The sequence below is a fragment of the Varroa destructor genome, unplaced genomic scaffold, assembly GCF_002443255.2.
Source record: "Varroa destructor unplaced genomic scaffold, Vdes_3.0 BEIS01000001.1, whole genome shotgun sequence".
Lineage (NCBI taxonomy): Eukaryota > Metazoa > Arthropoda > Arachnida > Mesostigmata > Varroidae > Varroa > Varroa destructor.
In genome coordinates, this window is record NW_019211454.1 from 29,278,354 (window position 1) to 29,294,077 (window position 15,724).

A 15,724-nucleotide genomic window follows, 5' to 3' on the forward strand; every position below is an offset into this window, starting at 1 on the left:
CTGTTGGCGATCTGTAATTTCAAAGCACTCGTTCTGTACTGTAGGTGATACCATACCTATAGTTGATGATTTAACAAACAAATTCACTCACCTCGTCCTGAAAAAACAATATAGTAGATAATTATGATCAGTTCCTCACCTGTACCTAGATTTCGTCGACTGAGTACTTCGCCATAACTTGGGTCAGTACATTTTATTCAACCAACTAAATCATTCTGCCGATAATGGGTTGGCCATTTACTTATTACGTGAACGACTTACCGGATAGTTTACAAAAATATTCCGAGGATTTCACGCACCGAATTTTCCTATAGGGATAGCGTTTTGTAGGTAGAATCGCTTACTTATTATAACTTCACCGAATAACCTATAATAACTAACCAAATTTTGAATTCTAAACAATCAGCAGATTTCTCTTCATGTATTATAAGGACGTCGCATATAAACGCGTTATTATTTACACCGAAATATCAAATATTTTCTTTCGGTCTGCAAAGATATTTTGGTTCTGCAAGATAAGCTTGTATGTTTTATACCTGGCCAAATTAAAAATTATAGCGAAGCAATATTAAATATGGAAAAAAAAACGTCGATATACGTATTGGCAATATTATATAAATATTGAACTTTCTTTTTTGTCTTCCGTGTGTATCTAACATAGACGAAAAATTTTCCAATTTTATGTTGCCTACATAATATATTTTCGACAGCAATATATAGCTAAATAGTGCAAAGGCTAGTTATGATGGTTACATTGAGATTTGGAAATATCGCCACTTATTGTACAACCTAATCTCAGTTTTTTTTGGATTTCCTTTCCCTTTGGCGGTTTTCTTTTGAGTCGTCGGAATCCTCGTCATTGTCATTGTTTTTGTTGGTTCGACGTCTCCTTGGATTGATATCTGGCTGTTCATAGGGGTAAAATTGGTGCTGCCTTTGACCTAGGCCCAGCTCCACCATTCGCTGAAGCGCCAACAGACCCACGGGAGGCCTGTAAATATTTGCGGTTAGTACGCGATAAAACTGAGTAGACGGGCCATTACGAACATTTAGCATAGGCTTCGGTGTTTCTTATAATGTTTTTACGGGTGACATTTACTTATTTATATGAATATTCTTCTTTTGCCATTTGAAACACTTCTTTTATAAAAACTACTAATCGAGAGTTGGTCGTATCTTTCGTATTTGACCAGACTGTTCACAAACGTTTTTTTCGAGTATGCAAGCATCGACCTTCTCTTTTTAAAATCGCCTTTTTAGAAAGTAAGGCTTTAAAAAGGCCTACATACATGAAACAACTGGCTTCAGGAACTTGACCTAGTAAAAGAATAGTTTGAGTTGGTGTTTTCAGTAAAAAGATATTTAGTAATCTCGCTGAAGTACAATCTAACAAAGTTCCAAAAAGAATCGTATAAAATTTATTTTATTTTTGAGGCACATGCAGTGGCCTGTATACCTGAGCGGCCTGCCCAGCAGAGGCAGTGAGGCTAGTGGTCTTCGTTCGTCGTTTGCTGTTCGTCTGTCAAGCAAGGGCTGCCCTAGTAGAGGTGCTCCTAACAAGGGGCGCTCGCGCAAAGGTCGAGATACCAGCGGTAGAATAGGTTGCCAGGACGTTGGATTGATAAACGCCAATGTGCCTCGCAGGAGATCGTGAAACGCGGCTCCCATGTGTCCTATTGCAGACTGAAAGCTACCAAAGAAGACGAAAATGATTGCGAGCTTATCATGAACCCTTTAAACGTTAGTGGACTCCACTGGAACCACAAACGTACAACAGAACGATACACAAATAATTAGGTTGGGTAAGGAAAAGTTAAGCACGGAAACCAAATCCTATTTTACAACTGCTACGATTCTCGTAGTAATACGAACTACAGATATTTATATTTATTGCTTGTTAATGCGAGGTACATCAGCATACAGCTTAAAGAGACAAAGTTAGAATAAGCACATTATACATGCTAATTCACTAAATCATACCCATCGACAGCAGAGAAAATATCGCTGCGGCCATTTCTGTGTAGCGGCTGCTCGGTCAGACTCATGGATACGTTATGCATGTTATCGTTGACCACAGACATGAATTCCCGGATCTGATGGGCTCCTCGACGATCTCGTAGTGGACCCATGCGACGAACCTGTATTTTAATTTAGCGGCTATGAAAACAATTATCAGACTGTCTTATCAGAAATTCAACGTCCCAATTGAAATTCAATTGGGACATTGAGTTTCTTAATAAGGAACCTGAACCAGCATATGGGTCCAGTTCCCCCATTGAGAAAATCATAAATGTTGTTAGGAACTGGAGGCCTATCCAATAATGTGGGCACACTACTATAGCAGATATTAAAGACACTGGCGACGAGAATTTTTTACGTCGTTCATTACAGAATGTATAAAAAGCTGTATTTATCATGCTTATCTAGATCAGTTTAACTGTTATCTGAACGACAGTATAGCTGAATGAACGCGACAGGTCCAACGACTACCAACGGCTTGGCTTATCGACGGTTTTTTGTGTGTACATCCTTTTATTAAAATTGTTAAAAACAAAATCCATTATTACAATAATCATAACACAAATGCTTTAGAAGTAGTGCTAATTCTGTCGCAATGCGAGAAGCAATTTGTACATATGCATATAGAACTGATCTGCCCGATTAAAGGTGAGCTGATCCTGAACACTCAATTCACTTTAGCTCTAGCTAGAGACTGGGTTACACCAAACATTGCTGACGTCACGATGAAGAATCAAAGAGACTCACCAGTTCGGGTAACCCAATAGTGAGGTTTCGCATCATTAAAGTGAAGTTCCCTACAGTCTGGTCCGTAAGCCGGCGGCCATCTTGCAGCGTAGGTAATGCTTCCGTCAGATTGTGAAGACTGTAGATATCTCTTTGTAATCGTTTCGTAATGACATCGAGATCACTGAGGGTTGCACCAGAAGCCATACTTTCTGTCGTATCACTTAAAGTTTTCTTTTCGAAATTACTGGCTAATTCATCAAAGTTGCTCATCGATCGGTTAAAGTCCTTGAAAAAGTGTTGAATATTACTGACGAGGTTGGAACTCCGAAGACTCGCCATTTCGCCAACGCCCCTTGAATTGCAATATTACATGTATATTTCGTCGTTATAATGAAAAGTATCATTATAATTATTATGTATATTTTTAGTCATCTAATCACACCGATTTCCGATTTCTCTGGTTAGCCTTTCAACCGGAATGTAATGTACTTTTGTACTTTTCGGAGGAAATAGTATTAATGCTTATTAAACACGAACTACTGCAATGTACTATGAAGACCAGAAAGACTGACATTTTTTGCCCCCAGACGACTATCGCAAAGGCTGTAACTCGTGTTTACACACTTGAAGGCGTCCTGTGCATTATGCAGAGTCCGATGAAAAAGGCTTCCCTCCATTCTATCCATTCGTCGCATCTGTTTCTCGACATTTTCTATATGTTTAAGGATACGCGATGTCATATGGTCTACTCGTGAAAGATTCCCAACCACGTAGGGTAAGTCCGACATTGACCGGATGCCGAGATGTCGCTTTACCTGCTTCTCAAATAAGCGCATTGCATCCCTGCCACACTGCAATGGCGGACATCGATAGTAGCATTGTTACTGTAGCATTAGCGCATGTTATGCTATAATTGTTGCGGTACTTATTAGTACATAGTGGGAGACCTTAAAGACAGCACAGAATTATTACGTAACACTGAAGTGCTTCGCGACGCTCTGCCAAATTTAGATACGTAGTAAGCATAAGCCTCGTACATGTTTTATTGTTTGCCAAGAAAAATTAACACCGTTCTGATCTGTTGAACAATGATTCTGTGCTGTTTTACCCCCTGAAAATAACCCTAGAAAATGATCACAAAACACAAAGGAAAGAAGAGAAAGTAGGTTTTCTATTGTGCGTGATTTGATCTGTCAGCATTTTTGCTCGAATGACTACGGTCCAAGTGTTTAAAGTCAAACTGGTCGTAAATACCAGTAAAACAAATTTTATTTTTGCAAAAGTGCAGGAATAATATTATCGTGATGTCTAACAATGAAAGGAAACTGCCTATTTGTGATCGACTACACCGTGGCTGGCGGATGACCTAACGCTAGTGTAAATCTCAAAAAGAAAACTAAAGGATTACATTAAAAAAAACAATTTCAACTACTGTTAGACTTTTATCATGAAACTAGAACCAATCTCTTCGCTTTTTTTTATGCGCGTATAATTACCCCACTGAGATCCTTTGCAAGCACGAGGTTTCTCTGAAACATATTAAAATCTAGGTTAAAACTGTATACATTATGTAAAAGAGTATTATTTCTATCAATAATATTGAAACTATATGTAACATGGTCTTTTTTTTGTTAGATATTTACGTTAGTACAGAAACCGCGCGTAACGATTTAGTCTGACTTTAGACCGGTCGCAGCCTTGACATAATTTACCATGCGCGATCAAAAAACCGACCCTACGCGTCCGTACGGATTCGGTGGTAGCTCTGATATAGATTCATATTTCGGGCGTCACTTGTTGCAGCTCTACAAACCTTTTCATCTTCAGTCATTTCTGCTAGACACTGAAATGCAAAAACAGAATTAGAACAGTGTCAGAAACAGGTAAGATGATGCAGAAAACTCCTAGAAAGCATAAAACGGTAGGGAGGCCAGGCAGTCTACCGTAGGGACAACTGATACAATGATAGGTGGGTTTTTATTCCCGGTCTCACTCCCGAAAAATTCTATTACTCTAAATCGGCACGACATAACCTGTTTTCGTCTGCTAAACTGAACTCAGTGAATAGAACTTTATATATAATTCTGTTCGTCGCATGCTTCGCGAAAACCTCCATAGCACTAAGCATTAACAGCCCCAAATCTAAGGCACATAACAATGCAAAGTGGGTTTAACGTACTTGAAAAAAAGCACGAAATTAGCATTTGCTTTGCCTTTTCCTATTGACTTCCTCTCATTTGAATTGATCCATTTGGCATCTGAGTACGCTAAAGGCTAACAGTTGTTTCGACTGATCGTAGGCGGTCTAATTAAAAAATATATTGGTTTTTGGGTACGCAAATAACGGGACGAATATACATTATACTTTTTAAGTACAACATGTCTAAGATAGTTTATCTCAGTGATAGTTGGATAACATCTCGATTGTATATTTGTTTTTGGAAAAACAAGTATCTTTCTGTTAATCAAAATTTTTCAGATCGTCAACTTTAAAATTAAAGTTAAAGTTCAGTTTAGCTGAAAATAAATTATTGAAAATTTATCTCAATGGCATCTCAGTGACGAATGGCTCGACCACGGTTAAGGGAATCGACACTTAAGTGCTTGGAAATTTAATAAAGCGCTTAAGAAATATGATGAACAAAAAAATTACAATAAGACTTAGAGCTTTTTGAAACTAAGAAGCAAGTAATGCGCAAGAAACATTTCAAAATAAATTAAATGGACTACTTAACGTGAGTATCGCATCGATTTTGTTAAGCCATCGTGGAAGAAACACACAGAGGAACTTCTGGGGACTGTTGACTAGATAGGTCGCACCAACAACCCCATTGTTCTGAGTATTCAGTCAAAGTTTTTAATACCCTGATTAGATAAATGACGCAATATCGGCATGCTATGCGTGCGAACCAAACGAATGTGGATTGTGCCAGTTAGCTTCGAAATAAAAGAATCAAACATGAAATGCAATTTCAAAAAAAAAGCAAACGTTAGATTGTCGTCAAACAGCTTTTGCTGATTGTGTAAATTCACGTTCTGCTGAACTTGTTAGCATTGTAAGTGTGTGTAACTTGTAGGCCTTTGAAACGGGATCTCAAAAATTGACCCTCCGCAACGCTGCCTGATTCTGGCTGGCGGTACCCTCTAGGCTGACATACAAACCTTTCAAACCAAGTAATTAGAACGACATCATTTTACAGTCGCACATATAAGCATCGAAATATATCGTTGCTCCATCGAGTCAAAAGCTGAACATGTCAATCTTGATAAATTTAACTTTTTTTTTAAATCGGCGAACAGGCTCAGACGGCTAAATAGCATGCTGAACTTCAAACTTACAGAAAATATCTCCCTCTACGCAACACAATAGAAAAATACAATTGAATTTATGAAAATGCATAACTAAATATACAGCTTGCACCAAAATAGGCAACACTTTATTCATTCAATGGATATATAAAGTATTGTCTATTTTAAAACGCATTGAGGATTATGACATAGGTCATAAGACATCGATGTTACTTGTTGCTGATTGGCTTAAAAAGCATTATAGCCTGCTACCAGAGATATTAAGGCTAACGATTTAACAGTGTATATGTATTACTGTAGAGGGAACATTACTTTTAAAAAAATGCATACCCTTATGGAATCAACTGAGAGACAAGTGTTCTATTAAAAAAAATTTTTTTAGGTTACAGTTTCCCATTAACGTAAGAAATATTTTGAAAATTACGGTGGGTGTCCTTGCTCTGACAGACATGTGTTTAAATTTGTAAAAATGTATCTTTTGGTTTTCCACAGTGAGGACAGATCTTCTGCTTCCAATTACTGGAAGCTTACCAATTACTGGAATACGACATCCTTATTTCACCTCGAATCGAAGTTCCTGAAAATTAGGTAATCATGTACCGAAGTCTGGTAATCCTGTTCAATTGCTGCCGCTTCTACAAAGACTGTTATTGGAATCGTTGATAGCACGATCTGTTGCCTCAGATATCGTCATCATAAAAATAACACGAATATTAGCATCGCCTGATCGATCGGTAGATCTGGTGTTACTTATATTCTACGGATCACCGATGACGTATCAGCCTCTACGAGTTATTCAAGCTATATATATATATATATATATATATATATATAGCTATCACTGCCAGGATATCGTTGTCATGTATATCCTGGACGACGGCCGTTTAAAGGCGTCAAGCCCAGCGCTAAGGATGTTCGATGGTTTACTGTTGGAACTGATGAAAGAGATCGATAAAACTACGATAAAGCTGCAGCGATACCACAGGTAACAACAGCGGAGAAGTTTCTAGCTGAGGTCGACCAACGTAGCAATTCGAATTTAGTGGCGGGCCGAGCTCCTGGTTCGTAGTCGGCGCCAATAGCCGGAACGACGATCGTAGACCTACAATACTCCCGTTTCATGCGAATGTTTAGGTGAGCGTACGGGCAGGGGCGTACAAGTGGCCGTCTGTAGTTTGCGCCCGCTGTTGGTTTTCAGCTGTGAGCATTGGAGCATGCTGGATTATTCTACCGTATACTGTTGGCCAACAACAGCCATAATTCCGCATAAGCAAAACTTTACATGATACAGTGGCTTATAAAGCGGTTGTCGATTTTACAGATCTACTGGAAAAGATCATTCATTTCTAAGACAAGCTATCTCTTCTTAGATGAAGCTTAAGAGGGCTATAATATTATCATATGGCATCACCCAGCGATTGACGTACAAAGAATGACGAATATTATCGTTTATTTAGTACGCCATATTTGAATCAACCCCTGCGTCCTCCCCCTTCCCGCTGTTCAGTCTCAAATTTGTCGACACGGCCAGCTTCAAAGATTGCCAAGCTGTTTCGCTTAGCTGCTTACTAGCTGTCTTAAAGCCTATTTGAGGTCATGTGAATGTCACAAGATAGTTGTGTCCGATCACAAAACACATAAATCTGTTGCGAAATGTGTACGACAGAATAGAACCCGTCTAATATGTTATAGACGCATTTGATTTGGCTCGCTTTATATTGATCTTGTTTCTGACGAATACTGGGTTAAATGAGCATCTAATCGATAGAAAAAAAACTCAATACCAGTCTGTTGCAGACCCATTCAAACTTTCTAACTGCGCGGGTTTTGATTTGTCGAAATAAGTTTAAGCCTGATAATCTGATAAATCGTACTGCTGGCCGATATTTTGCAGTGGTAAATACAACAAGGGATTTGCCAGTCGTTCTCGATTAAGGTAGCACATACGGACAGCGCCTTGTCAATAGATCGCTATCGTACATGAAACATGAAAGCACCCGAGGGCTCACCTTGGATGACATAACAAGTTGGCAGAACATATACCGTTAGTTGACCGTACGTGTATTTTGAACGATAGCGATCATATGTTGTTACATAATAGATTGTTTACCATAAATAGAAGTTTATATAACATACTGATCTATAGAATAATGGTTGGCTTTATAGATTTTCAACAAAGGATCATTAGTTTTAAAGACACCGAGCGCTACCGTTTAACTGTTGTGTAAGTTGAAGTAAACTTAGAAGTAAAGAGCAATCTTGTTAATATTAGCTTTCATTCTTAATATCTGTCAAATCCATGCATACGAGGCAACTTTTTATCTAAATATTTCCCATTTACATACTTCTGACTGGGATCTTTTTGAAACTCGGTTTCCAAACAGCGATCGCCTTATTTGAGCTTATCGTCTAACATGAACTTTCCCGTACAGCGTGCTGGGGCTGCATGGCCCAGGTGGCTAATGCGCTCTTTGGATATATTGCCACCGTAACCATAAAATGAACTAGAGTCATCCACGTTCAGGGCGTCGGCAACAAAACAAAGATTCTCGTATAGTTGTCTCGTTGTTTTATAGGTGTGCTGGAGTTAAACCCAGCTAAATTTAGTATGGCCAATCCTGGGTTAGTAGATGGGGCAAACTCTCGATTCCATACTGCAGACGTAATTCTAAAAACTTAATTTTACGAAAAAGATGTCCGGATAGTGTATTAAAAACGTGAGCAAAACAAAGCTGTTATTATCGTGGGCGTAATAATTCTAGCGCTTGTATAATCGTGAAGTCATAAAGAGGTTAATTAATTGTGGACAAAAAAAAGCGTGTTTTTCACATATTGATCCTTTTTCCTTTTTCCTTTTTCCTTTTTCCTTTGGACCACTACTTCAGATCATAACTATCAAAAATAATAGATTGATTGCGAAAAGCTTAAATTGTTCATAGAAAAGCCTCAGGTGTATCTAACGGCTATTCTAACGTTAGGACCAACGTGAGCGATGTGAAGCAAAGAGGAACTCTACAACCTAAAACAGAACAGCAGCTAGGTGAAAGACTTAAACTTGCGTTGTCTGTTTCCATCTATAATACATTGCAGTATAACCCTATTACTAGATAAAATTAAGTTTCGGGTAGTACAACGAAGCGCTTATCGTTATTGCGAGAATGTTTCCGCTTATTTGGGAGATTAGAACAGAATTCAAAAGGCGTTTGTCTAAAAAAAAAAAAAAAAGCTGTAACCACGTTATAAATTGTAAATTATTATAGCACTTCAAGTAACACGGCGCAAGCAACGTATGTATGATGAATCTACAGTGACCCACCGGCTGATAATTAAGTCCTGATTTAAATCCTTATCACTTAAGGGGTTGGTCTACGGGTGCCTGATAAGCAAAAACAAGTAAATACGGCAATTACACTAACCGTAGCAAACTCAGTATAGGGTGGTCCAGCATTGATTTGGATTTTTGTGACGTTGTCGAGTTGAATTTGATAAACAGACCGCAGATCAACAGCTTCTCTCCGGACACGATCTGAAATTGTCCGTTAGGTTAGCTTTTTTATAACAAGATTATTTAGAATATGCATATCAATTAGATGATCCACAACTGCTCGTTTTGTGGTAAAATAGTTTCATTGATTTAACTGTCTGTAAGGCGACTATCTAATGGATTTTATTGGACGTTTTTGTTAAATTTTGTATGATAACACGGTTACGGTTGCAAGTGAGGCGTAGGTCGAAAATAATTCGCTTTAAATAATGCTGATTTTATCATGCATAATTAAGACCTATCATAATAATAATAATAATAACATTCTTTTTTGCTTCTGCTAATTCATTTTAAGCTTTTCGATGCTGTTCGAGCTTACGACTCCTTTCTTGCGATGGACAAAATTAGCAAAAAAAAATATATTTTAACTATTATAGAACATATTTCCGCTCTTTTATTTATTCTAGCTTTTTTTTTAACTAGTAAAAAAAAATAATTCAAATTTGTATTTGGGCAAATATGAAGCTGCTGGGACTCGCGACCATTGCGGGGTCGTTACAACCTACAAATACAAATAATTTTCCTATATAAACGTTCCAGATTGTGAAACGGTGACTGAGCGCGGTGGTGAAAGCTTTGTTGTATTCTACTGTATTGCATTGCCAGAATGATTGACAGTTTAGTAAAAAAAAAAAATAGCTCCACATAAGCTTCTACTGCGAATTGGGCTGCAAATTAATCGTGCGTCTAATTAGTCTAAATGATAATTGCATCTCTTCGAATATAGGTAAGAGAAAAGTGACGGTATATCTATAAAACACAGGTCATAATAGCCAGTTATTTCAAAACATATCATCATTAAATTAGAATATAGCCAAACGTTTCACTTTCACTGACTTGCCATAGTCGAATGATTTGCTGTGGTCCTGACGTTCGCAGTGGTACGAGTCCCGGTTGCCGTAAGCACTATCAATGTAAGCGTAGTTGTCCATAATGCGACCATCTGGAACCCCCCAGCTCCCGATGTTGATAACATTTCAGTCGAATACTGCAATAGAACAGCGGTTGATTAGTGACGGACCAACTGGCAGGGGGGCTATTGAAGCAAGCCGCGGCTTGGACGTGATCGTGACGACAGCGCTGAACGCGGCCAATTACGTGCGCACGCTTGATGCACCGTTGACACTGCCTCTGCAACTATCCTGTCACTTTCAACTTAAAACTTCAGTTCGAATACGATAGGCGGCGTTTTGCTTTGGGAGTACTACCTAACATCCGTAAACATATGGATCGACTGTCACAGTGGTTGGATGTAAGAAATTTCAGCTGGATTAAATGTTTTTCCTCTCGTCTTCAAAGTGATTCAGCGGTAGACGATATCGATTGTAACAGCTGGTCCCAAATGCACGATCACTGAAATGGTTTTGCCAAAAACATAGCTCTTAAAAGTGATGACACCGTTCTAAATATTAATGTTCGCATCTCAAATACGTGTTAACAATATATACATTGTCATCATGTGTTGGTAAAGCGTCACTGCTACTGTGTGGGACATAATCCGGTAACGGAAGAACGGGATTAATATTATAAAATTTACACTGGTTGACAATGCTCATATCCGCATAAGGAAAACATACTTTTAAGGCCTAATTATAACGACAGAATGAAATCTCTTTCAGCAGATCAAATACTTTTAACGCTTAGCTCACTCATACTCATGAAAGGTCCTAAACGTTGCTCGTGTTAATACCGTTATATAACGAAAAATGAGGGTCGAAGTAAAACCGTTAGTACAATATGCGATGGCCCCTGCGAAGGTTTGCCTTCACCAACGGCAAGGGTTCTCGTGGAAAGGAGGCACAGTAGAGCCTGCCATAGGTTCGCATTGGATTAAGTGGCGTGACAGGCCAGTCCACATGTAGCAGTCACACACACACACACAGCGTGTGCGAACGGTGTCGAAATTTGATGGAAGACTGTTAATGAAAAGCTGCTGTGTTTCTAGATAATTATTTTTAGCCCCTAAAAATATGGTCAAGTAAAATTTAGGGAGCAAATATTTTTTCTCGAAGTCTTTGGCTGCTTCTGCTGCATGAATAAGTCTTCGTAATTACCTCTTCAATATAGCTATACATATATCTATATCGAAGAACTTGAAGGCACAACATATTGCCTAGTTCTATTTGAGACGATGTGTTTTCCATATTGGTACTACTTGCTAACTCGGATCACGGTCGTCGAAAATATCCTATTGTGATCACCGTCTGCTGTCTTATAGCCAGATTTGTACGACACTCTCTCGCGCGTACTGTAACACGGATAGGCGGTATAAAGCTCCGCCTTTTCTATACGATGACCTCTCAGGCAGAAAAAGGCTTTATGCGGCTTCATTTAAACGAAATCTGTTGTCTTCTAAAAAAAAAAAAAACGATCAGCTTCTATAGATTCGGACAGTTAGAATAGGTTATACACAGACTGCACGGGATAATAAAATTAACGACAGGATGCTCGATTGAGTGTGGATAGGACATTCAATGAATCGAATGTACTTTCCATGCAGCTATCGTATTTGTGTTTCAAATCACATTATATTCAATTAAAGAAGGTTCAACTTTAAATAGTGCATTGGTATAACGAACAAGGCGGCCGGCTGACGTAAAACCCTGTTGAAACATGACTGCCCGAGGTACATGTTTGGAAGACGCCCATATTAGGACGTAAGGTGAAATCGTGTTGCCCGTTATTAGGTTCATTAGCTGTGACACTTTCACTACAGAATAAAAATGAATTAAAAAATTTTACCTTAAACCATATTTCTCGTTAGTTTTGCCGAACAGTTCACATCACATTCAGTGTCTTTATCTCATCCATTGCGTACTAGGTAATTTATTAAGTATATATATATATATATATACATACATATACACGTAAGACGGGAGGTAAGACGTTAGACTGAATTATGTATCTAGCTGTCCTAGTAGGACGATTCTCACTACCGAATATTTCTCTTCTATTATTATTATTAACAGAACTACATGTAGGTATATAAATTCTATAAACAATAAGCTGCTATTTAGCGGTTCATAGAACGAAACCCGTAAGCCATTTCCTTTGTTTACATCAAGTATAAATGGTGTGTTATATTCTCTTACTAGTGCATTGAACTGATAGCCAAACGTTGAGATTTGTCCGCAGTCTTTGTTTCATCCTGATTTGATCTTATATCCGAATCGGTAAACTTTCGATGAGGAAAATACGCTTAACCTTTTTTCAAAACCGTAGAAAATATGAGTAGACTAATAGAAGATAAGGTATTTCTGTTCGGCGTTCAATATGTACGTCAACATTTTGGCACGAACTGCGACAAAAAAGTGTCGTACTTAATTAGTCTTATAGCTCTACAACGCTAAGAAAACGCAACTATTCGCTCGTGTTCGAGACTACTTCAACTAATTTTTAATACGCATCTCATTTTTTGATTTGAATAGTTTTTTGCTTACTTTGGGGCTTAGCAAGCTTCGCGTGCGTCTAGGATCGTTTTGCAGAATTTATTTTCAGCGGAAATCTATTAAACGCTTAGCAGTTTCAAATCGCTACTGATGCTCGATAGTTCGTTTAGTTTTGAAAGTGCTACCAACCTAGTTGTTTAAATGCAGCACGCTGACACAAACAGCTTTGCCAAACAGATATACATATCACCGCTTAGAAATCTTCCTTCTAACCTTATCTAAGTCGGTGTTCTGTGGCCGATAGATTTTTAGGAGCGAAAATCGCGGTTAAGCGCCAGTGCTTCGAATAAAAATTACCCAGTATACGTCTATCGCCGACCAAGATCAACAAGGTTAGATGGGTGTCTCACTGACACTTCGGGACACATAGCTAACTCTCAAACGTCAACGTTTACTTTTCTAACAGGCGGCTTCATGTAGACGGACGAGAATCTTGTCGTATCCTCATAAATGATATCGTTGAAGTGAATTAATTGAATTGATTTTGTTTGTATAGCGATAAGGCGATGATACTTTGATTTGGGTGGTGCTAACATGTAGCTGCTATTGTCAAGTATACGGAATATACAAAAATTATAATCTGTCAAAAGAAGTTCGCCGAACTAACATTTGTTGTGATAGTTGCTACCCCTATACGAATGAACATAGCCCTAAAAGACAGGCTCCAGAGATAAGGGCAATATTTGCAGGACTAGCAAATAGTGCAATATACAGTGTCAATGTCAATACAGGTGTAATCCTGAAAAGGCTACTAATAGCTCGATCATAGATTATTGTGTGAGAATTATAAGTTAGACAATAGTTAGTTTGCCATTAATTCGCAGTGTCCATTTTCAAAAGCAACAAAATTTGCCTTTATGTAGATATTGAAAAATCAGAGCGTCTGAAACAACTTGTGTGTCTATATAGATTAGTGAAATGCTACAGATCTGCGTTTTGAATAACAAAGAACTTGATGGATAGCAGCGTTATTGAACTGACATATACGTTTACGCTATCTTCATCTTTTACAAACAGCTTAAGCGCGATGATGACTCTGCATTGAATTCCATCCATAACTTCGCTGTGAGCGTAAGTTACTTTTTTATCGTCTCCGCTGCAGTGCAGACTTCGTGCGTTTCAATTCACGACTCCTGTTTTATATGGGCATTTTCGTACGTAAATGCTTTCCGAGATCAACTTCTTCGAAATAATTATAAATATCTATTAAATCACTGTCTTAATAACTACAGCATATTCATACAGCATATTTTGCATAGTTCGATAATATCATATTGAATATCTAACATATTTATTTCTTTGCGAATAATTAATACAAAAAAATGATACCACTACGGCACCCAACTGAAGCTGAACTTTTAGACAGAAGCTATGATCCTTAGTATCTTGGCATTATCCTATCGTAAAAGCATCCCGAAATTATAAAAAGTCTCTCGACTTCATATGATAATAGAAGAATTTACGTACCCTAAACGGCTTCATGACACTGTCTCCAATCTATGGCTCGTAGTGAATCAGTCTTGTTAAATTTCGATAAAATGTAGATTAGACAGCAGTCGCTGACGTCGTAGTTGACCAATGTCGATAGTTTTCGTTCACGGCCCGTCATCTCCTCCAATGGCAAAAAACTTTAGTTTACATGTCGTACGATGATCCAGTGAAAATAGATTGTTAGCGGCAATCATCAGGCTCCGCAACGTTTATCGTACTCAAGCGCCTGTTCAAGGTCAAGCTAATTTTTATTGCAACTAATGCCTTAGGAGCCATATGGAAAAGCTTTAACGCATATAATTTCGATAAACTAAAATGAACGAAAGCGAAATGAGTAATGGGACTTTTCATCGGTAGATATAATCCCTCCGTGTACCTGCTTTCTAAAACCATTTTGCTTGCTGAAGACCTGGAATGCTGATTCTGACTATCAAGACTGGTCGGCTAAAAAAGACGAACCCTCAGCGTTGGATTAGAAAAAACGCAAAAGTAGGCGCAGACCTAAAAAGTATAATAAATAATTCCTTCTGAAGATATATTAAGGGGCCGACTTACTTTGCTGTCTAGGCGATGTGTGATTTGTACCTATCGTACATTGCGAGACCGCTGATTCGGCGCAATGTAGAGCTCTCTGACGTCCTTCTGCTGGTCAGTCTGGCTCATTAGCGTGAACAGATAATCTCGAGGTTGTGCAAATAGTTCTTCATGCACAATTTGTTATATTAAGACTTCACACATATATATCTAATTCTTTCGTCGTTGTTTAATTTTACACCAGTCCACGTATGGCTAATCTTATATGTATTAATGTTTATTGAAGCTGTTGACTTCCACCGATCACAGGTGAGGAAATTAATATAAATGAATGATGATAGGGAATTATATTTTACTACAATTACTATATGTTCTTTGCGAGCAATTCTTTCACTAAACTTCGGAAAATAATTTCGACTGTCCTCGAAGGTGGTTACGGCTACGACAGACACAGTCTTGCGGTATATTGACCCGGTTAAAATTCTTAAGTATGGTTGATTATATCCAGCCCATTAGGCTGGCACCAAGTCATTGGTCAAGTTGAGAAATGGTTGGTTCTTGGTGCTACATGGGTTTGCTTTTATAATCGTCCTTCACGTTCTAATGCTGCTGTGTGCTTGACAAATTCGTTTTATATATCTAACTTATC

At 38.2% G+C, this 15,724-nt stretch overlaps 1 protein-coding gene across 5 annotated transcripts; it reads right to left on the reverse strand.

Annotated features, from left to right (window-relative positions):
• Positions 1-595: 595 nt before the first annotated feature.
• On the reverse strand, positions 596-14,547 carry LOC111244981 (uncharacterized). Of its 5 annotated transcripts, XM_022792670.2 has the most exons (11): positions 11,179-11,336; positions 10,810-10,954; positions 10,439-10,589; positions 9,474-9,583; positions 4,562-4,591; positions 4,245-4,277; positions 3,373-3,599; positions 2,767-3,100; positions 1,981-2,138; positions 1,457-1,690; positions 596-991 (listed from the first exon to the last, which is right to left on the reverse strand). In XM_022792670.2, the coding sequence occupies exons 3-11, from the start codon at positions 10,575-10,577 to the stop codon at positions 796-798; spliced, it is 1,461 nt and encodes a 486-aa protein (XP_022648405.1). In that variant the 5' UTR covers positions 10,578-10,589; positions 10,810-10,954; positions 11,179-11,336; the 3' UTR covers positions 596-795. The 5 variants fall into 5 exon arrangements, with proteins under 5 accessions (XP_022648405.1, XP_086833086.1, XP_022648392.1 ...); XM_086976960.1 differs by lacking the exons at positions 10,810-10,954; positions 11,179-11,336 and adding an exon at positions 14,518-14,547; XM_022792657.2 differs by having other exon boundaries at positions 10,439-10,954.
• Between the last annotated feature and the right edge of the window lie 1,177 nt (positions 14,548-15,724).